Genomic DNA, 22,001 nt, shown 5'->3' on the forward strand with positions numbered 1-22,001 from the left:
TGAAGCCAGCAGGCTGGTGGCTGGGGGAGGGGTGGGGAGCGGTGGCATGGCCTCCTGGGTGTCACTCAGGGAGCTGACCTCAGCCCAAGACGCGTGGCCAGCTAACTCCCCTTCCCGGGCGATTGCCGGTCCCGTGGCCTCGACTGAGGTGGGAGGGAGCTTCCGTCCCCCTCACCACCCACCCACCAGCAGCGCCCCCATGGCCCGGAGCCCAGAGCTTAAGAAAAGAGCTCTTTATTCCACGTCGTCCGATATTTTTACACAAGTAAAATAAAATGCATATCTCTATATACCGCGGTGTGGGTGGGGAGGCAGCGTTCTGGAACAAATGCCGCCCTCCCAAAACCCTGTAAACATGGTGGCGTGGGGGGAGGGGCGGCTGGGCGGGTGCTGGCTGGCTGGCTGGCTGGCTGGCTGCGGCGTGGACGGAGACCCCCTATGTACAACCCACCCCCGCGCTGCTGAGGTCCTGGCTCAGCATGCCCCGAGCACCGTCCACAGCACCAACGCGGCCAGCCCGAGGCCCAGAGGCGCCAGGCCGCAGGCCAGGGCCGGCGCGGTGCCCGTGCCCTCTGCATCATCGCCGCCGCCGCCGCCGCCGCCGCCTCCCCCCGCGCCCGCCTGGGGGCCCAGGCGGCACTGGCTGCGGGTGCGGTTCTTGCGGGAGCAGCCGGGCCTCCGGGGGCGTGGGCCTGCGGTGGGGAGCCCCGGGGACTCGGCAGAGCTGGGCACGGTCCCAAAGGGGGAGTCGTTGATCTGCCTGGGGCGCGAGCCGTTGGCCGCTGGCGGATGCGGCGGCGGCGGGGGGCTGTCCCCGGGGGGCGCCCGGCCCTTGAGCGCGTTGCCGGCCGAGGCGGGGCTCCCGGCCTCCAACACCGAGGCCTTGGCCGCGCCGTCCGGCTGGCAGCACTTGGGCAGCGCCGGCGGGCCCTCGTCGGCGGGCGCGCCCGTGCGCATGGGGCGGTGGGGCCCGACGGCGGCCGTGGCGACGCAGCCTTCCAGGTCGCTGGCGGTCAGCCGTTTGAGATCGCGGCCAGCCAGGCGCGCGGGCAGGCTGCAGGGCAGCTCGGACGAGGACCCGCGGAACTGCCGCAGCCAGGCCCAGAGCGGGCGCGCGCGGCAGTCACACACCCAGGGGTTGTCATTGAGCCGCAGGTACTGCAGCGCCCGCAGCGGCGCCAGGGCCTCGGCGGGCAGCGCCGACAGGTTGTTGGCGAACAGGTAGAGCGTCATGAGCCGGCCGAGGTCGCGGAAGGCGTGCGGGTGCACGCGGGCCACGCGGTTCTGGTGCAGCAGGAGGCGGTCGAGGCTGTGCAGGCCGCGGAAGGCGCGCTCGGGCACGCTGGGGATGCGGTTGCCGTGCAGGAAGAGATGCGTGAGGTTGCCCAGGTCGCGGAAGGTGTCGTCAGGCAGCGCCTGCAGCCCGTTGTCCTGTAGGTAGAGGTACTGCAGGGCCGCCAGGCCGCGGAACAGGCCCGGCGCCAGCTCCTGCAGCCCGCAGCGGTCCAGGTGCAGCGTGTGCAGGCGGCTCAGGCCCTGGAACGTGGCGGGGTCCACGGCGCGCAGCTGTGCGTTGTCGCTCAGGTCCAGCTGCTCCAGGAGGGCCAGGCCGGCGAAGGCGGCCGCGTCCAGCCGGGCCAGCGCGTTCGAGTGCAGCCACAGGATGGTGAGGTTGCGGCAGGCGCTGAAGCCCGCGGCGGGCACCTGTGCAATGCGGTTGCCGTGCAGGAAGATGCGCTGGCTGGCGGCCGGGATGCCGGGGGGCACGGCCAGCAGGCCCTGCTGGGGGCAGCTCGTCGTCACCTTGGGCTCATTGTAGCATACGCAGGCGCCTGGGCATGGCGCCGCCACCCGCCAGGCCTGCAGCCACAGCACCCACGCCAGCAGCCGGCTCCCTGCGGGCAGACAAAGCACGGTGAGCAGGCAGGGGTCCCTGGAGAGAGGTTGAGGGTCCTGTCGGAGCCACATGGCTCACGTGTGGGAGCCATGTTTGGGGATCCCACCCACCCTACCTGATGCACGCACGTGCACACACACAGGTAGGTGTGCCAGCTGCACGCATCCCCCCAAGCAGGGGGACTCCTGCTAGGTCACCCACAGACGCCATTTGGAAGATGCCCGGGATGGATGCTTATGCCTGCAGATAGCACTGTGGGGCTCCAGGGAACAGAGGGAGCCCGTGGGCCCAGCTCCTGGCTCCTGCAGTAGGGGAGGGGCTGCAGCCCAATGGGGGCAGGGGCCCTGCAGCAGGACCCTGTGGATGTGGGCCTGGGGGAGGGGGAGGGGGAGGGAGGCTGTGCTTACGGAAGCAGCTGCAGCCCCCAGCAGCTCTCTGCCTGCCTGCGGCACCCACCAGAGGCCAGGGCCGCCCCAGGAGCAGGAGCTGAGGGCAGAGGGGCCCTGGGGCAGGAGGGGGGGGAGGGGAGGGGAAGAGGGAAAGCCTCTCCTCTCCCTGGCCTCATTCTCTGCTGTCTTCTCCCTGGGGGAGGAGTTCACTGCACGCCCCAGCTGCCCTCCCCAAGCAGGGACAGCCCGCACCTTCCCCTCTTCCTCCTCCAAGGGGCTCCCCATCCCCAGAGCTCACCTCACCAGCAGGGCCCACACCCCAGGGGCACGCTTCAGCCATGAGACCTCCCCCCCACCTTTGAATGCTGGGGTTCTTGCAGCCTTCAGTCAATTAAAACATGAATTCCCCCCTGCCCCCGCCACCCTGAGGGTTGTGGCTTATCAGCTCACACTTGAGTTATCGGCTAACACCTGCATTGACAACTAACACCTGCATTGACAGCTAACACCTTCCTTGGCAGCTAACTCAAAGCAGGATTCTGCAGACTGGAGGGGGCCGGTGAAGAGCTGGGGTTGGAGCCCAGAGGGAGGAAGGGGAGGACCAAGGGCCAGCTTCTCCCACGCCCACTAACTGTGACACCCCCCAGCCCCCCCCCCCCCCACGCACTGGGTCCCTGGCCCCACCGGGTCCCTTATGTCTGAGCTCCTGCAAGCCAGGTGTGCATGTGGTCACCAGGTTGGGTACATGCCCACAATCTGGCGCCCAGGGCCTGGGAGCAGCTCCCCACAGCTCCCCCCTCGGGGGGCCTCTGCCTGCCCCACTCCCAGCAGCTGTGCAGGAAAAGGTCCCCGGACTTCTGTTCAAACTGCGAATAACCCTCCTGCCCTGTTACGCCCCTCCCTGCCAGGGAAAGTAGGTCTGACCAGGGTCCTCCCCTGCTGTCCCTGAGGAGGATCCAAGCTATGGCCGCAGGAAGACCTGGGTGGGGGACAGTGGAGCCCACCTGAGCCGCCCACGCCCCGCCTCCGACCGAGACACGTGGTGACTACACCTGCCATACCGCCGTGTGTCCTGTGGATGGCTCCAGGCCTTGAACTTGGCCAGCGGCTGTTGGGGGCAGCTGACTCCATGGAGTAGTGCTCACCAGCCTGGGCCCTGCTGCAGGGTTGGGAGGGGTGGGGGTGGATGCTCTGGGGTCTCCGTCCAGAGGCCCCCATGCGGGGTGGGGATGGGGTGGCGGCTCTGGGCGCTCAGGCTTGGTTCAGTTCCTGGCTTTCCCAACTTCTGAGGGTTCCCGGGGTGGGCTCTCCTTGGCAGCTGCTGCAGCTGCCACAATAATTGGCTCCGGCCCGGGGCCCCCTTGGGGCTTGCCCGCTGGTCTCCATGGCAACCCTTCCGCTGCTGGGCGAGCAGGAGGGGGCATCTCCCTAGGATAATGATCCAACCCAACTTGGAGGCCTGGGTTCAGATTCCAGGCAGGGTCCCGGTGGGGGGCGGGGGCGGTGGACACCCAGGTGGGCGGTGGGAGGCCATCCCTTGACCCCACACCCCAGGGGCTGGATCTGGGGCTGCCCTGACTTCTTGCCTCCCGCTGTGGGATGCAGCCCTCTTCCCAAAGAAAAGCCCACTCTGCCCCCCCCACCTTGGTTTCTGCAGCCCCCAGGGGCCACAGGTCCCTGTTACATGCCCCCCTCCCCACTCCACCCTGGCTCAGCAGGAAGCCCTGTCCTCTGTTGGAGCCCAGGGTGCGGCCTCCCCCGAGTCCCCCCCCCCATTTGCCTAGTCTCATCCAGGGGCCACAGTGAACCCGGCCTGGCCCCGGCTCTCACGGAGAGAAATCGCTCAGAGCAGCTGCCCCCTCCACCCTGCTCTCTGGCCTCGCCCAGCCCTGCAGCCACCCCTGCACCAAGCCAGCCTGCGGAGGGCGGTGCTGAGCCTCCTGAGGCTCCCAAAGTAGCTCCCCCGTCCCCAGCACACTGTCCCGCCTCCAAAGCCATTGCTATCTCTGGAGTGTGTGTGTGGATGGGGCTGGGCCCTGGCTCAGGAGCCCGCCTGGGCATCAAGGCCACGGTGGAGGGGGGCAGCCAGCCTGCCTAGCAGTCCCGGGATTTCCCAAGGAGGGGCATGTGGCCAGGCAGTCTGGGCAAGCGCAGGACCACCCGGCCAGGGGCCCCCGAGGCTGGCCCACACGCTGCTCTCTGCCTTTTCCCTCCCCTCCCTCACCCCCCCAGGAGGGGGAGGAGTCAAGGGCCACAGGCAGCCCAGCTGGGCACCTGCCCGGTTCATCCAGGTTTGGACCACACTCAGGTTTCACTGCGGGAGCAGGGAGTGGGCAGGAGAGGAGGGCGGGGCAGAGAGGAGGGGTGAGACGGTGCAGGGAGAGGGGGGTGGACCAGGTAAGGGTGGGAGGCCTCCCAGCAGCGCAGCAGCCAGTGGACAGGCGGTGCTGAGGTCAGCAGCTCACCTCCCTCCCTCCCTCGCTGGCTCGCTAGCTCACTCGGCAGCCACATCCGGGATTGCGCCTTTAAGTGTCTTCCCCGGCCAGCCCCAGGGAGAGGCCTCTGCCCGCCTTCTCCCCCCGCCCGCCCCCGCCAGTGGCCCCAGTGCTCTGGCTCCCGGCTCCCACCTCCCCCTGCCCCGTCCCCTGTCTTGCAAGGGGCTGCGGAAACCCCCACCCCACCAGGTGGGTGCAAGAATGGATGAGTCAGCACCAAGGAGCTGCGGACAAGGAGCTTTACAAATCAGGAAACTGAGGCAGCGAGTGGCCAAGCCCTGCCTTGTCCCCAGCCCGAGCCGGTCCAGGGGCGGGGTGTGGAGCTGCAGGGGCACTGCGGACGGTGGCCTCCTGCCTCTGCCGTCATGGGTGCTGGGAGGTGACTCCCAGCTCTGAGCTGCTGCGCCTCCTCTCCTCTCCCCCACCCCCCTCAGCCTGAGTTGGGGCCAGGACGTGGTCAGCTGGGGGATTTCTCAGACACACAGCCATGTCCCTGTGAAGTGGCCGCCACCGCTGTCACAGACCACAGCTCAGCATACCCAGGCCAGAAATAGCTCTGGGTGGGGGCGGAGGGGCCGGGAGGCCCCAGCCTCTCGGAGGGTCAGGGCCCCCCTCCCTGCGGCTGCTCCCTATCCTTGCGGCCGGCTGCCCACCACTGATTCACCCCTCCCCCGCCCATCTGTCCCCTCAGCCTCCCCAGCTTCTCACATGCACCCCCCTTCCCTCCCTCCCTCGGGCCTGTCCTTGGGCCCACAGACACGTGCAGGCTGCCTGCCATCCCTGGCGTTTCCGGTGCTCTTCCGGGAGCTGGGAGCAGGAAGGGTGGGGGGGCCGGGGGTGTCAGTGCATCCCCAGGAGGCCCTGCGTCCCCTGCCGCCGGGGCCAGGGCAAGGGGAGACCAGGTCCTTACCAATGCAAGGTCACCCCCAGTGTCTGGAGGGCCCCTGGACCCAGCTGCACACAGTGAGGAAACTGAGGCACGGCATGGGCAGAGACCTGGCCAAAGTCACGGAGTGCCAAGGGCCCTGCTTCCGGACTGCCCTTGGGTGCACCCTCAGCCCCTGGCGCCCATCCGTCCTGCCCCACGGCACACAGCTCACCCATGACGGCAGCCCATACAGGCACTTGTGGATCCTGGATCTGCGTCCCGCCTTGGTCTGCTACTGGATTTCCCCAGGGGCTCAAGTTTACGGACCCATTTTACAGATGGGGAAAAATGAGGTTTGCTGGGAGGTGGGGGGTGGGGAAGGAAGCCACCTGCTGACAGCCCCAGTGAGGGGCACTCATTGAAAGACCTCACTGGGTAGCAGAGGGCTGGCCCCTACCCTGTCACCCCACCCCTAACCGGAGCCGTATTTCTCAAAGCAAAGTTTCCAGCACCCTAAGAGGGCCACCCTGCCTGGGCTCTTCTCAAATCAAGGTCACTGAGGCTGGTGAGGGGTGGGGCCAGGGACCCCCGGGGAGGGGAGGGGTGGGAGGAGCCGGCTGCTCAGTGAGCCTCACTCCTTTCCCTAGCGAGGAGCCAGGTGGGCCCCTGCTCCCTGTGGGAGGGGGGCCCACAGGTGGCCACCTTGCTGCCCAGAGGGGCCACAGAGGCCTGAGCTGGCCCCGGATGCTGGGGAGAAGCCCAAGAGCCACCGCCAGTGTGAGGAGGGGCCTGTCCCTTCCCCACTGATGCTCAGCTCCCCAGGACCCCCATGCTGCCAGCATGCCTCTCCCTCCTGGGCACCCCGCCAAGCTGTCCACGCACACTCACTGCCTGATCTCGTGGAGAAAGCGGTCTCGTGATGGGGGGATGTGTCTGTGCTCATCGTGGGCCTGCAGCTAATTCAATCCAGCGGCCAGCACAGGCTCGGGTCCCCAGGGAGGTGCGGGTGGAGGGGCTGGACTGGCCCCCCCACCTGCCCACCCTGACTCCGCCCAGGTGTCCCAGGGTGCTGGGCGCTGCCCTGCCTCGGGCCCCACATCCTCTCCCAGGTCTGAGCCCCAGCCCACGTGTGGTCCCCTGGGATTCTGGCCATCAGCGGAGGTGCAGGAGCGCAGTGTGTGTGATCAGGGTGCACACGGTTCAAGCACAAGCCTTAGCCTTGGGCTGCTTGGGGGTGGGGGGGGCGGGGCCTGGGCAGGGAAAGAGTCTGGGTGGGGGTGGGGGCAGGGAGGCACAGGTGTGCCAAGCAGCTGGGGGCTGCTGGGACCAGGAGCCGAGGCCAGGCAGAGGGTCTGCTCTGCACTGCAGTGGGAAGACGCCGCCGGCCTGTTCTGGCACTCTCGGCACTTGTACAACATGACCGACAAGGCAGGCGGGCGGCCTCTGCCCAGGCAGTGTCTATTATGCGACGAAGACACAAGGGGAGAGTGATCAGCCCGTCCGGCCTCTCGGTTAGCAGCCTGGCGGTTAGCAGAGGAGCTGCGCTGTCCCGGCACAGCCCAGCCCAGCATTCCCACCCCACCCTTGCAAACCCTCCCGGCCGGCCGTGTCTACCCTGGGCCAGGCAGGGCAATTTGAAACAGCTGGGGGCGGCACACCTGGTGAGATGGAGACCCTGGGTGGGGGGGCAGTGGCACCAGGAGCTTTTGAGGAAATCAAGAGGCAGCCACGGGGCTCCTTAGCCCCATGAGATGCCAGAGCAGACCCCTCCTCATCAGAGCCAAGGGCCCCGGTGCCTCCTGTCCTAATGGCACCTGTGCATTCGCGCACGGCCCACGGCTGCACCTGCTGTCCCGCGATCCGGGTGGGTCAGTATCTCATGGGGGCTGGGGGCGGCTGCGAGCAGAGAAATTCCAAGGAAAAGCACTTATTTTGCCTGACAGGTTCACACGCAAACAGGCATGAGAGGATAAGTTAAGAACACAGAGAAGGCAACAGGGACAGGGTCTCCAGGCTGGGGAGGAGGTGCCGAGTGACAGATGACAGTGCTCAGCGGCGAGGGATGGGGGCAGGGGACGCAGTCTCTGGCTTCACTGAGGCAGAGGGAGTCTGGCGTCCGCGGCCCCGCCACCCTCCTCCAGCCACCTCCAGGGACCCTGCGGTGGCACCGGCCAGGTCCCACGGAGGGGCCCGTGGAGCCGCACCAGCTGGAAAGGGCAGGGTTGACGCTGGTTTGACTACAATGGGCCTTCACAGCTAAAAACAAGCAGATGGAAGACGGGGTCCAGGAGAGTCGAGAGGTGCGAAGTACACGCCTCCTTAAAAGTGGGCCGCCCTCCACCACCCCAGCTGGCCTCACGCCCGCTTGCTCCTGTAGACCCTCAGCCTGGAACGTGAAGGAAAAAGGGACAGTGGAGGCCTCTGCTGGCCTCATGATGATCAAGGTCATTGTCACCATCACCACCCTTATCACCCTCATCCTCACCACCACCACCATCTTCCTCACCATGACCCTCGCCCTCACCACCATCACCCTTCCATCACCACCACCATCTTCACCATCACCTTCATCCTCACCACCACCACCATCATCCTCACCATGACCCTCACCTTTACCATCACCACCACCATCATCCTCACCATGACCCTCGCCCTCACCACCATCACCCTTCCATCACCACCACCATCTTCACCATCACCTTCATCCTCACCACCACCATCATCCTCACCAAGACCCTCGCCCTCACCACCACCACCATCATCCTCACCATGACCCTCACCTTTACCATCACCGCCACCATCATCCTTGCCACAGCCATTATCACTGCCACCATCATCGTCATCCTCACCACCACCACCATCATCCTTACATTATCACCACCATCCTCACCATCATCATCCTCACCATCACTCTTCCATCACCACAACCACCCTCTCCGCCGTCATCATCCTCACCATCATCCTTACCACCACCATCAACCTCACCATCACCACCACCACCATCATCATCATCATCACACCAGCCGCACTCAAACCCCTTGCATCTAGGGCACCCTTGGGCTGAACTTGGTGCCACCTGTTCTATGGCTAGCTTCACACAAGGGCAGAGGTGGGTGAGTGGCAGGCCAGTGCAAGTGGACACCAGACGTCCCTGGGCTAAGGCTTGGCCCAAGGATGTCCCATCTGGCACTGGTACCTGGAGGCAGGGCTTCTTTGATGAGTAAAATCTATCTCCTAGGGTGGTCCTACTGGTCCGCCTCTGAGTCTGGCCCCATACTACTAATGTGGAGACACCAGTGGCTCGGCACTTAACTCCCCCAGGGCCCCGGAGATGCTGCTAAGCCTGGAAACCCCACTGAGCACCCCCTGGGGCCTGGTCCCTGTGTCACACCTGGTGCCCACAGGTCACACCATGCTAGCCCCATCTCAGGCAAGGAGCCCACCTCTGCCCCGGCAGACTCAAGGCCACTCTGGACTGGCTCTGCATTTGTCCAGGGGGTGCTGCAGGCTAGAGCCTGGCTGCCAACCTTCCCCAAGCTGTTTCCCTGCCACCTGCCCCCATCCCAGCCTTGGCAGACAAAGGGGGCTCACAGACCAGTGCAGAGCCCAGAGAATCTCAGGGAGCAGGGAGGCTCACTTCACAGGAGACCCCCTACTCACACACACAGACACACAAGTCAGGTGGCTGGAGTGTCCCAGGCAATGCTGATGGTGGCACACCCAACCCAGAGAGACAGAGCCATCTGTGTTACAGCCAGAGATGGCAGCGGCAGAGAGGACACTTCATGAGGGGCAGAGAGCAGGGTGGCAGCCGAGAATGCCAAGCCCTCGCTCAGCAAAGCTCCAACCAGCTTCCCTCCTAAGGGTGACCAGAACACCAGCAACCACCAGGAAAAGGCACCCACGCAGAAGAGGGGCAGATATGAGAAGAGGTGGCATCCTCCCAGGGGTAGAAGGGGATTTACATCCAAAACAGGGTGCTATGAGCAAGGAGCCGTCAGAGAACGCGAAAGAAGACCTGGAAATTAAAAATAGAATCGCTAAAATTAAAAAAAAAATCAATAGAAGACTTGGGGAAACAAGGTCAAGAGACTCTTACGATCAGGAAACAAGAGCACGAGAAAGGGTGAATGAGAGGAGACAACGCAGGCTGGTGGTCTGTCTTAGGAGTTGCAGAGAGAGAACAAACAGAGGGAAAAAGTTACCAGAGAAAGTCACTCAGAGCCCAGGGCCAGGGAGCTCATGGTGAGGACACAGGGCCTCTGGGAATTGAGAGCAGAGGAGGAAACGCTGATTACAAATGAACGGTGCAAGGTGGCCCTGGGTGAGGATGAGAAAATGAAAACAGCCTCAAACCACTTGCAATGGGGAACGCTGGGTCCAGCCAACCCAGCCTCAACAAGCTTGCAAGCCCGAGATTCATCACTCTGCTCTCCTTGAGGTAACTGGCATTGTGCTTCAACAAAGCCAAGAACGCCAACCCAGAGAGAAAAACCACGGGGCCTCAATAGGTGATGGAGGGAAGCCATGGGGTAACAGGATAAGGGCAGGGTAGGGTGGAAAACGAGAGACCCAGAAGAAATCCCGATGTGGGGAAGAGAAGCATCCAAGAAAAAACCAAAGGCAACTGTAAACCCCGGGGAAAAACAAAAGGCCGTGTGTGAGAGGCAAGGTCACCAGAATCACTCCCCCTCCCACCCACGGCAGGGTGATGGAGAGCACCTCTGTGACCTGGGTTGGAAAACACAGCCTGGAGATTGAAATGAAGGCGGCAGTATAGCCATGCAGTGCAGCCAGGGGCTGCAGTATAAGAACCTGAGAAATGTGAAGTTTCCCATTGGTAGAGCCAAGGAGGGGACAGGGGCTATGGCAGCTGCCTCCAGGGACCACCAGGCCAAAGTCAATCTTGAGACCACCCACTTAGGACTGGCTGTGGGGTCTTAACCTTTGTGAGATACTGTTGACCCAAATGTTGTGGCTATAAAAACAACTGCTGAGTTTGCACTGAAATCTCAGTAATAAATAGAGAGCACACCTTCCAGGGGGTGGACACAAATGTGGGTTATGGCAGTGGGTGCCTCCGAGGAGCTGCAGGAGACAGAGGGGGCTGCCGAGGGGTGCAGAAGCACCAGGATGCACTGCCCGGGGTGCCTGGCACCTGGCGCAGGGACCTGCCCGTGTTCTGCAGCCCCCCGCTCAGCTGAGGGTAGCGGAGGATTTATCTAGGTCTCCCAGGACGCCCTGGGTGCTCAGATCCAGAGGCCTCTGCAGCCCAGACACTCGAACAGGCAGCCTCTGCCCTAAAAACCCAGCTCTGCACTTGAGGCTTTCACTGCTGGCCATGTAGCCCATCCCCCTCCCCCACATCCACCTGCCCCACACCACTGGCCCCGCCTCACTGTCACAGGCCCCACCTCCCATTCATGGACAAGTGCCCTATCCCACATAGTGCCTGAGCAGTCAAATTCCACCCCACCCCTGGTGGGGGCAGGGGCTGGGGTAGGGGTTTGGCAAAGCTCGGATCCCACGTTGGAGTGCCACGGTTCCGTCCCTGGCTGTAGCTCCCGACTCCAGCTTCCTGCTAATGCAGACCCTGGAGGCAGTGGTGATGGCTCAAGTACTTGGGTCTCTGCCACCCACATGGAAGATCCCGATGGAGGTCCTGACTCTGAGCTTCTGGCCCAACCCTGGGCGTTGCAGGCATTTAGGGAGTGAGCCAGTGGAGCCAGTAGGGGATCTCTCCTCTCCTCTCCTCTCCTCTCCTCTCCTCTCCTCTCCTCTCCTCTCCTCTCCTCTCCTCTCCTCTCCTCTCCTCTCCTCTCCCCTCCCCTCCCCTCTCCCCTCCCCTCCCCTTCTCTCTTCTCTCTTCTCTCTTCTCTCTTCTCTCTTCTCTTCTCTTCTCTCTTCTCTTCTCTCTTCTCTTCTCTTCTCTCTCTCTCTCTCTCTCTCTCATAAATCTAGCAGGGGCCACCTTGCCCTGGAGCTGGGATCTGCCGCCCCTGGGCCCTGTTCCTCCCTGGCTGAAGGCATGCAGGCCCTGCAGCCGAGCCAACGGCAGCAGGCAGGCCAGGGTGCCAGGAATAAGTAATTGCTCTTTTATTAACGAGTGATAAATTATTCCTATATGATCGTGTGTGATAACTCCTCCTTATTTAAATCCATTTGGGTTGGAAATACTCAGCGGTTTCTCACCTGTGCCAGTGGGAGGCCCTGGGAGCCGCTGAGGCCGCCTCCTGGCAGAGGAGGGTCAGCTTCTTTCACAGCACGGCCGGGCCATTGGGGGGGCCCTGGCGTCCCCCCCAGGGGGTTGGGGCCACCCTGACCTTTACACCTCCTCACCCCTGAGAGGACACAGCTGCCAGTCAGCTGGCCTCTCTGCTCAGGTCACCCCGGGGTTGTTCACCAGGCCCCCTCACCCTGCACCTGCTCCTAGCTGGAAGGCCAGGGAGGCCTGGTGATGGAGTCCAGCAGGTGCTTCCTCCATGGAGGTCACGAAAACCCGATCCACACCCCGCCAACCACTTTGGGGTTTCTGCAGTGGCAGCAGTGACACCCCCTGATGATGCCCAGTGGACTCGGGGTGGGACCTCTCCAGACAAAGCCCTCCCCTCCGGGGGAGTGGCGTTTCAAGGAGGAAGTGGGTGGGGCCTCAGCCAGGAAAATGGGGGATGAAAAGACCCAGTCAGATTACTGGAGCACCACGAGGCTCACCCAGGGCGGGTGTGCTGGGTGCCCAGGAAGGGCCCGCTCCCCACGGGTCTCTCCCCTGTCCCCAGGAACCACTGCCACTCTCACCCTACACAGGCGACAGCCCCATCTCCAAGGTCAAGTTGCAACCAGTCAGGTGGGCACCCTTCCTCAGGGGGCTCCTCTCCCCCTGAGACCCCTGCCTTCCACCCCTCGGAAGGCAGGATCACCCCCAACCCTCCCCCACCCACACCTCAGCCTCACCCCGGCTGTGTCATCCCAGACCTGCAGGAGCCTGGCTGGGGTCACAGCCACAAGCTCCCAGCTGGGGGGACTGCGGAGTGGCCTCTCAGCAGAGCACTGCCCTCTAGGGGGCGTCAGATGGCCGTGCCTTTGCCTCTGTGCCCTGGCTGCAGGCATTGGGGAGGGGGCCCCGTGGGGTTAACGGGCTGTGTGTGTGTGTGTGCCCCTCCCCCACCTGCCCACCTCGGTGGTCCCCCCCCCCTCGCCCGGCCTCCGCTCCGGCTGGGCAGGCAGGCGGTGAGGAACTGAGTCCATTAGGGCCACCATCTGTCTCGGCCGTGACGGGTCCTGGCGGTGACATCCGGGGAGCTACGTCCATGGAATATCTTTATGGTGAAGAGTTTTTCTTTGGCCAATTTTCGAGCAGCAAGCTAGACACTTGTCACACCTGTCCCTGCGTCAGCCCTCTGCCTGACACAAATTGGGGCTGAGGCAGGGAGATGAAAGACGGGCCCGGACATGGCCCAGTGTGCAGGGGCCACGTGCCAGGCCATGGGGGACCACGCAGCCGCAGGCGGGCCTCCCGCTGGCCCATGGAGGGTGGGGCACAAGTACCTCCCTCCCCCAACCTCTGCTCCCCTGCCCAGGGCCTGCTGGGGGGCTCACTCCACTCTCTCCCCTGCAGCGGGGCTATCCTGGGACTTAGTGGCTGAGGGCTACCCCCACCCCCAGCCAGCAGCTCCTCTTTAAGACCTGGGGTGAGATCTTAAAGGATCTCATGGTCCTTTCCACCCCCCCCACTCCTGCTGGCATCTCTCTCCTGGGCACCTCCTGGAATCTTGCTGTGGGGCGGGCAGGGGAAAAGGGGGTGGTCTTGGGGCCTGAGGACATCACAAGACCCTCTCATCCCCCTGTAGCCCAGCACAGGCCTGGCATGGAATGACCGCCAGGATGGATTTGCCCAGAGACAGAAGAAAGAAGTGAGTGCCCCCCCCCCGGGGGCTTCCCCCATGGCGAGGACCTGCCCAGGGCTTGCCCACTGGCACGCAATCCTGCTACTTCCTCTGGTGGCCCAGCCTGGAAATTCTGCTTCCAGCCAAATCTTTGGGGGAGGGGGGCAGGTGTTTGCAGCGGTGAGGGAGGGGGAGGGGGAGGTCACAGTCATGGGTGCAGGTGGCATGGCAGAGGATCAGGCAGGATCGGGATAGCCAGTCCCTCCCACGGCACCCTGAGACCAGCGCACAGTGCACCTGGGACAGGTGCCTCTGCGAAGCAAAGCATCGGGCATCTTGGGGGGACCTCACTGAGCAGTGAGCAGCGCCCCCTCGCTGGACCTAGAACCCCAGCCTTCAGTGACACCTGGGCAGCGGACCAACACATCCCTGCCTCTCCTTAGGTGGTTGGGCACCCTCCAGGCCGGCAGGGAGAGGCGGATCTGGATGAGGAGTCCTCTATGCCCCTCCAGCTCAGTGAGCACCCGCCTGGCCACACCTGCCTGCCTGGGTTCCAGCCTGGGGGCCCCAGGGCAGTGTCAGGCCTGGAACTGGGGGCAGTACCCCCCCAACACACGCCAGACTCCACCTTCATGACACGCATGGGACGCAGCCAGCCTGGAGCCCCTGGGCAGAGCAGCCCTTCTGCCAACTGGTCTGCACCTGCCATGCCTGCACGGGGTGGCCGGTGAGGTCCCCTCACTGTGCTGGGCTCCTCGTACCCTGGTGCCAGCCAGGGCTGTTTGGGGGCCATGGAGATGGCGAGGCAGGCACAAGTGCCAGGCACTGGGGGTCATGGGGCTTCCCCCCATCCCTGCCCTACACCAAGGGTAGAAGACAGGGTTCTGACACGAGACCTCAGGCCCAGCGCAGGAGTGGCCCGGGAACATCCAAGGGAGCTCAGAGCCTGGATGCAGGGTGGGATGGCGGGCAGGAACTGGGCGGCGTGGGTGTCAGTGGCCGTGGGCCCAGGAGTGGGTTGGTCCCTCCACGATGGATCAAAGGAGCCAGGGAGCAAGGTAGACTGGACACTGCACTTGCCCTTGGGGATGGGTGGGGGAAGGGGGCCAGGACCCTGGGGCCTGGATGGCATCAGATAGGCTGAAATGGGGGATGGGGAGCTCCCAGATGGGAGTGGGAGCAGCCTCGGGAGCCTGCGACCCCACCCCATCCAGCCACGCAGGCTCTGTGCCCCGTGGGGAGGCACTCATCACTTACCAACAGAACCCCGGGACGGAGCGCCGGCCCAGAGGTGGGGAACTGGCCAGGCTGGGCGTGGTGTGGGAGCTGGGGGCCGGGCATTCCTAGCTGGCCTTGAACCCACCTCTGCCTTCTTCCATGTCCTCTTTGCTGTGAGCCTACTGTGCGCATGGGCGGGGCGGTTTGCTCCAGGCCCTGGGGCTGCCATGGGTGCCGTGGGGCCGCCCCTACTCCCTGAGAGTCCCACACCTCACACTCCGAGGACTGGGGACGTCTTCCCACCCACGAGGGCGCTCAGCTGGGCAACGCCACCACCTCTGGTCAACAGCCGTGGATTACAGACGAGGCCTTCGGTGGCTGAGAGAAGGGCAGCCCTGCCCAAGGTCACACAGCAAGCCGGTACTGCAGGGCCGATCCCTATGGCTGCCCAGGCCCGAGGGAGGAGGGGACTTCTGGCAGGTCCTCGAGCCGGGCCCCATCTGGGCCCTGGCAGGAGGCAAAATAAAAAGCACCATTCTGTCAAGGTCACGGCAGCCAGGACAGATCCAGGTGCTGGGGACCCAGGCGAGCCGGGGCAATCTGGGAGGGCTCCCAGGAGGAGGCGAAGGGCCTGAAGTCCTGCCCTGGCTTGAGCCCCTGGCGGCTGACCCCACCCTCCCACTCCACCCCTCTCAGCCCCCACCCCCCACCAGCATTCCAGCCCCTTCCTCGGCAGGCCCCTCGCCCAGTTTCAGCCTCGGCCTGACATTTCCCGTGACATTTGCTGTAAAGAAATAGAGTTATAAACCCAAAGGTTAAATTTGCACATCGCTCGGCGCTGCCGGGAGAAGCCGTGGTCCCTCCACCCACAGGGTGTCCCGTGCGTGCGTGCGTGCGTGCGTGCCGGGACCTGTGTGGGATGGCCCACCCAGCCCAGGGCCCCAGGAATCCAGCCCCCAAGGGACCTCAGCCACCAGTCTCCCAACCAGCTTCCTGGACACACCGTGGGAGAGGGCGCTGCCCACCCTGCTCCCAACCCAAGGGGCCCCCAGCCGCCCTGTGGTTGGCAAAGGAGCTCCGTTAGCACCGCTTAACTCAGAAAAACCACAAAACCCTTGTTCAATACCCACCAACAGGCCGCAGAGCTGCGACTCCAAGGAGCCACGAGGCGTGGAAACACCAGGTGCCCAGGGGCACGCCGGGCAAGCTGCCCTGGGCCAAGCTAGGTCAGGCCCTATCACCCCACGTCCCCGGGCTCTCCTTCGAATGGGGCTCAGGACTCCCCTGCCTCGGCACACCTGCAGCCTTCACCATTCAGCTCCCCCGCCCCGGTCTGGCTACCCTGGGAACATCCTCGGGCCAGGGGTACCTCCATCAGATGGGACCTAGTGAACCCGCAGTGCCCCGCCCCATCCCCCATCCAGCCCCGGCAGGACAAGGAGGCCGGGCTCACGTGGAGACAGGAAGAACGCATGACTAGGCGAGGCCAGAGGCTGGGAGGAGTGGGCCGGAGGGAGGTGGCCAGGATGCCAGCTGGTGTCCTGGTCACCACCCACTGCATCGCCCACCGGGCCAACCGGGAGGGCAGTGGGGTCAGGCCCTGCTGCTGCCTCCTGGGAAAAGGGCTCTACGGGGCAGGAGGTGCCTCTGCCTGGGGTAGGGGCGGGATGTATCCACCCCTCGGGGTCTTCCAAGGATGAGGGTCCACGTGCGCCAGCCGACAAGCCCGTGATGCTAGAGAACACGCAAACTGTTTTAAAACAGAGCGACAAAAGAAGACACAGCAGCACACACACACACACCCGGCGTCGTGGGGCCCAGCCAGGCCCACGTGCTCCAGGATGGTATAAGGGGTGCAGCGTGGTGGGAGGAGAGAGGGGGAGGGCACAGTGTGGATACCACCCCGTCTCCCCAGCCAGACTTCCTTATCCAAGACAGCAGGGATAACACCCTCCCCGTGCCTGGCTCAGAGGAGGGTCTGGCGCACGAGGGGTGGGGGGAGTGAATGAATGAGCAGCTATGAGCAAACACAGTCGCTGGTTGGGATCTGGCCGTGGGGAGGATGCCCATGACCTTGGCCGGGCTGTGGGTGCAGTCAGACCACAGGGAGGGAGGCTGAGGGGTGCAGACGCTAGGCCCTTGAGAGGGCTTGTGTGGGAGCTGGAGAGGCAGGCAGGTGGCCAGCAGGTCTTGGTCTGGCTCCTCCAGACATGGCCATGGGTGGCCAGGGAGGGTAGGGCTGGGGCGGGAAGGGGGTGGAGGAATGGACTTCAGTGACTAGGCATATAGCCAGGTGCCAGGAGCCTTGGACAGGGCCAGGGTGGGGGCTCACCTGCTCACACTCACTCACACACACACACACACACACTGGGATGCACAAGCTGAAGCTTCCCTCTGCCTGCTTGCGGGGCCTTTCCTCCTTCCTCCCTGCACCCACCCCTCCCTGTGTTGCACCGGTTGCCACGGGCGCCCATGCCACAAGGCCAGGCCTCCAGGGCCAGGTGGGCAGTGAGGATGGGCTGTTGTCTGACAAGGACGGGAAGGGGAAGGCAAGGCCAGGACTTGGACGGCTGGGCTGGGGGGTGGGGCGGTGACGGCCCAGCATGTCTCTCCCAACCTGGACACCAGCAGACAACCCCCCCGGGCCTCTCCACCAGCTGCTGGGAACACCCCTCCACCCCCCGCCCAGTCTTCCAGTAAAGCAGGCCCCGGCCCTCAACTTTCCAGGGCTGGACCACGGCTGGGCCAGACTTCCCCTCCCACCTCTCGGGGACCACAGGAAGAGGGCTGGTTCTGATTGAACCCTGGTACCACTGGGAAACTGAGGCTCAGCTGATGGGGGCAGGCCTCTGCTGGTGAGGGGCAGAGCAAGGGGCTGCCCCGGCTTGGGAAACAACCCCCCAGCTCCCCTCCGCATCCCCCAGCCCTCCCACCCCCACGTGCCTGGGGCCTGCCTCTGTGGGCTCTTCCTGTCCCATCTGCAAACGGGTCCCGTCACAGGACACCCTCCCCACCCCCAGCCAACCTACTTAACTCCTAGCATAGCCTGCAAGGGTGACCTGCAGGTGAGGGGACGCCGGTGGGGGAGTCAGGGAATGTGGCCCCCTCACCACAGCTTGAGGGGAGTCACCAGCACCACTCCCCCCGTCACCCGATGCCAGCCTAGGAGCCACCCACTCAGCACCCTGCACAATACCTGAGGCAGGTGAGGCTGCCACGGAGCCAGGCGAGGTGGCAGAGGCGGGGCCTCCCTGGGGTCATGCCGGGTCAGCTGCCCCAGCCGGCCTGACGCGCAGTGGCCGCCAGCGGTCCAGGGTCTGCCCTGGCTGTCACAGTGCAAATCTCAGGAGTGGAAATTGGTCTTCTCTATCCACACGGGATCCAGCCCCCACCCTGCCCTCCAGTCCCGCGCCCCAGGACACAATGGCCCCAGCACTTTTGGGGAGACCCTGCATCTCACGCCCTGGGCTGGGGATCCCTAACAAGCCCCAGACACACATTCCCGGGGATTCTGCTCCAGATTCCGGCAGAAGCCGACCACAGGCTGCCTGGACACACACGGGGACCTGCACTCCAAGGCAGAGACATATGCCAGTGCACCTGCGGGCACACGCACACACACACACACACAGAGCAAGCTCCACCTGCACACAAAAGCCTCAAGGGTTGTGATGGCCAGAAGCCCTGGACGGGTGGGGCGGAGCGGTTTCCAGCCCCTCCGTAGCCCTGGCTGCCCACGCCAGCGTGTGGGCGTGGGAGTGGGTCTCACTGAGGAGCCCCAGCATGTGCCAAGCATGGAGACCGCGGCAGGCGTGCTGCGTGGCACACGCATGTGTGTGTGTGCATGGCTGTGGGCGTGCAGGTGGGGGCGATCACACAAATATGCACCCCCCCCCAAGTCTCGCGTGTGTGCGCGCACCTAGAGTGCCCGTGCATGTGCACACTGGGGCCCGGCTTGGCATGCGTGTGCAAGCGTGCGGCCCCGTGTAGCCACGTGCACGTGCGAGAAAACGTGTGTGCAGCCTGCGGCACCACTGTGGACATCAGCAGGGCAGGCAGGGCTGGGCACCTGGGAGCCCACTCCAAGCAGGGCCCCAGTCACCCCTCCCTTCCCAGCCCACCCTCCCGGCCCCCGCTGCAGGGACTGCATACCCGGTGGGGGAGGGGTCTCACCAAGTCAGCCAGGGAGGGGTTGCTGCCAGCCCCCGCCTGTAGCCCCCCACCCCAGCCGCAGGAACCCTCCAGCGCTGATGGAGGGGGCTCGCCCACTCCTCTCACAGTGTGGGGTGCAGCACTGGGGCGGCCCCGTCCTCCACGCCCTCTGCTGCTGCCAACACCCCCACCCATCCCGCTGCGGCCCGACCCCGGAGAACCGCGAGGGTCTGAGCCGAGCGTCCTGAGCCTGGTGGGGGAAGAGGCACCTGACGGCACCCCTCCCCACACCACCCACCTCCGCGCGGCACCCACATTTCTGCAAACCCCCCCCCCCCGCCCATTAACCCCTTCGCGGCCGGGGCGCTCCGAAGCCCGACCCCGCCCTTCGAACCCGCAGCCCCCAACTCGGACCCGGACCCTGGCTTCCGGGACCCCCAGACCCGCCGCCCGGCCCCCGCCGGCGCCGGCAACTTTCCCGGGGAGCTGCAACTTTCCGTGCGGCCGCCGGCGGCTCCGCCCTCCCGGGGCCGGCCGCCCGCGGCCCCAGCCCGGCGCGCCACTGCGGTGGCCCCTCTCGGCAGCCCCGCGACCCTCCCCCTCGGCCGCGGCAGCCCCGCGTGGGTCCCTGCGGCGCCCCCAGCCCCGCCGGCCCGGGCGCGGCGCAGCACGGCGCGGCGCGGACACTCACCTCTGGCCGACGCCCTCTTCATCTTAGGGGTCGGGTGGGGCGCGTCGGGACCCAAAGTCGCTTCGGGGCGCGCGCCCGTCTCCCCGCGGCCGGGTCCGCATCCAGGCGCCGCCGCTCCGGCCCGGCCCCGGCCCGGCCGCGGGACGAGGCTCGGCGCGCTCCGCTGCGCTCCGCCCGGCTGGGCTCGGCTGGGCTCGCGGGCCGCGGCGCGCAGGGCGAGGGCGGCGGCGGCGGCGGCGGCGGCGCGGGCCGGCGGCGGATGAATGTTTTATGGGATCATGTGGTTCGACGCGCGGGGAGGAAGCCGCGCGGTACCCGCGCCGCCGCCCGGGCCGGGGCGGGGCGGGGCGGGCCGGGGCGGGGCCTCGCTGTGGGGGCGGGGCGCTCACCTGGGCGCGGGCGCAGGTGCCCGGGCGGGGGCGCGCGGCGCGCGGCGCGGGGCTGGCCGGGGGTGCGGGAGGCGCTCAGCCCGCCCGGAGAGCACGGGCGCCGCGCGGCCCCAGACAAAGGCGGCGCATTCGTGAACAGGCGGCGGCCCCTGCAGGCGGTCGCGGGGATGGCGGCGCGGAGCAGGCGGGTGGGGGCGCGGGCTGCAGGGCGTGGCAGCGCGCGAGGTGGGGAGGAGGGCGACCGGTTTTCCGCTGGGGGCCCTGGCTGCCTGGCCCTCTCTCTCCTTCCTTGCTGGCGCCGAGTCCTGGAGTCGCCACCCGTAGCCCCATTTTTCAGTAATAAAACTTGAGGCTCAAAGTTGGTAAGCCCACACGCCTTGGGGGGGGGGGGCTCTGTTTACCATCCTGGATAAGGGGCTCAGGTCGGGTCCCCTCACCCAAGACTGCCTCCGAGCCCTCCTGCTGAGTTCCCTTCTACCAACCCAGCCCCTGCTGTGGGGCGCGAGAACCAAGTGACACCCCCCACCCCATGCACACATGCACAGGTGTCTCACGTCTCATATGCCCCAGAATCCACCTAGCTCCACGCATGTGTCCCTGAGTGTATCCATGTGCCTTCAGCTCACCACCAGGCCAGTGTCACTGTGCGTCCTTAGCCCCCAGGGCCCCACGACTCCAATCCCCGTGGGTGGGTGGACACTTCGTGGGTGGCCCCTTGGGTGTGTGGACACTCACAGTCACCTTTCCAGTGGGTTCTGGGGGGAGGGGCGCCAGGCCAGCTCTCGAGGGGCCTCAGTGAATTCTCCCCTAGCCACAGGGGAGATTCCCACTTGTTACACAGAGGCGGATCCTGAGACCAAGCTCAGGGAGCCTGCCTTCGGTGGCATTTCAGAGGACATGTCCTTGCGGTGTAGCTCATGGGTGGCCTTGAATATTTGTGACCCAGAGCTGAAGATTGTGACCCTGACTTCAGACCCCTCAGAATCCCCACCGCGAGCACACACACACACACACACACACCTGCTGCTGTTACAGTGGCTGTGCTGGGGCAAGGGGTGGGCCAGGGAGGGGAGGAATGGGGAGGCGGAGCAGCCGTGGAAGCTTCTGGCACTGGAGCCCTCTCAGGCAGCCAAGGCTTGGCTGCTCCCGGCTGTTCTGGGCTGGGGCCTGGGCTTTGCACCTGCCCACAGGTCTGTGCTGTGGGAGCGGGGCCCAGGTCTGCAGTCAGCACCTTGGCCAGCGCCCTTCTCAGCGGGAGGCTGTGGCTGCGGCTGCCGCTAGCTTCTTAGCCTGTGGGTGGGTGTGGGCCGGTGCTGAGGGGTTCACGGGGGATGGCGGGGGCAGATGGAGAGCTGAGCAGGGTTGGTGGCTGGTCAGTCTTTGTCCAGCAGGATACAGCTCCCTCCCCAGGCTGGGGACCCTGGTGGGGAGGGGGATTTGGTCAGGGGCCCATGGCAAAGACTGAAGGGGCCAGTAGGGAGGGCTTGGCAGGGGCACAATCAGCCCTAAGGGTGACCCCCTGGGGGAGGAGCCAGACAGCCTGTGGGAGTGGCAGTGGGGTGGGGACCGCCTGGCCGCCCTCTGCCCCATCAGAAGATCTCTGCTGATCAGTTTCCAGGGAGCCCCAGCCGGGTGGCTGAGGTGACAGTTTGGGACACACTGCTCTCAGCTGCTGGGCTTCCTGGACTGGTGGCCCTGGGGGCTAGGAGCCTGCAGACAGCTGTGCCCTCAGAGCCAAACAGATCTTTCATACTCTGCATGGGTGGGACCCACGGAGCCACTCCGGAATCTGCCTGAACTGCTCTCTGCCCCTAGACCCCACAAGGCAAAGGGCACAGCCTCCCACCAGCTCTCTCAGCTCACCACACTCTGTTGGGGGGGGGGTGCTGGTACTGTCTCACCTGCCCCCCTGCTGCACCTCCCCAGAGATTCAGCTTTTGTGAGCAGTATCTTAAAGGGCCCTACGTGGCTGTGTGGCCTCAGCTCAGCTCCTTGGCCTCTCTGAGCCCGGCAAAGCCT

The 22,001-nt window shown here is 65.3% G+C and overlaps 1 protein-coding gene across 1 annotated transcript; it reads right to left on the bottom strand.

Moving 5' to 3' along the window:
* Positions 1 to 218: 218 nt before the first annotated feature.
* RTN4R (reticulon 4 receptor) lies at positions 219 to 19,857 on the bottom strand. The gene is made up of 2 exons (XM_070066256.1): positions 19,594 to 19,857; positions 219 to 1,895 (listed from the first exon to the last, which is right to left on the bottom strand). Exons 1-2 carry the CDS (start codon positions 19,613 to 19,615, stop codon positions 475 to 477), a joined length of 1,443 nt encoding a protein of 480 aa, XP_069922357.1. The 5' UTR covers positions 19,616 to 19,857; the 3' UTR covers positions 219 to 474.
* Between the last annotated feature and the right edge of the window lie 2,144 nt (positions 19,858 to 22,001).

The sequence above is a fragment of the Oryctolagus cuniculus genome, chromosome 21, assembly GCF_964237555.1.
Source record: "Oryctolagus cuniculus chromosome 21, mOryCun1.1, whole genome shotgun sequence".
NCBI classification, from domain to species: Eukaryota; Metazoa; Chordata; class Mammalia; order Lagomorpha; family Leporidae; genus Oryctolagus; species Oryctolagus cuniculus.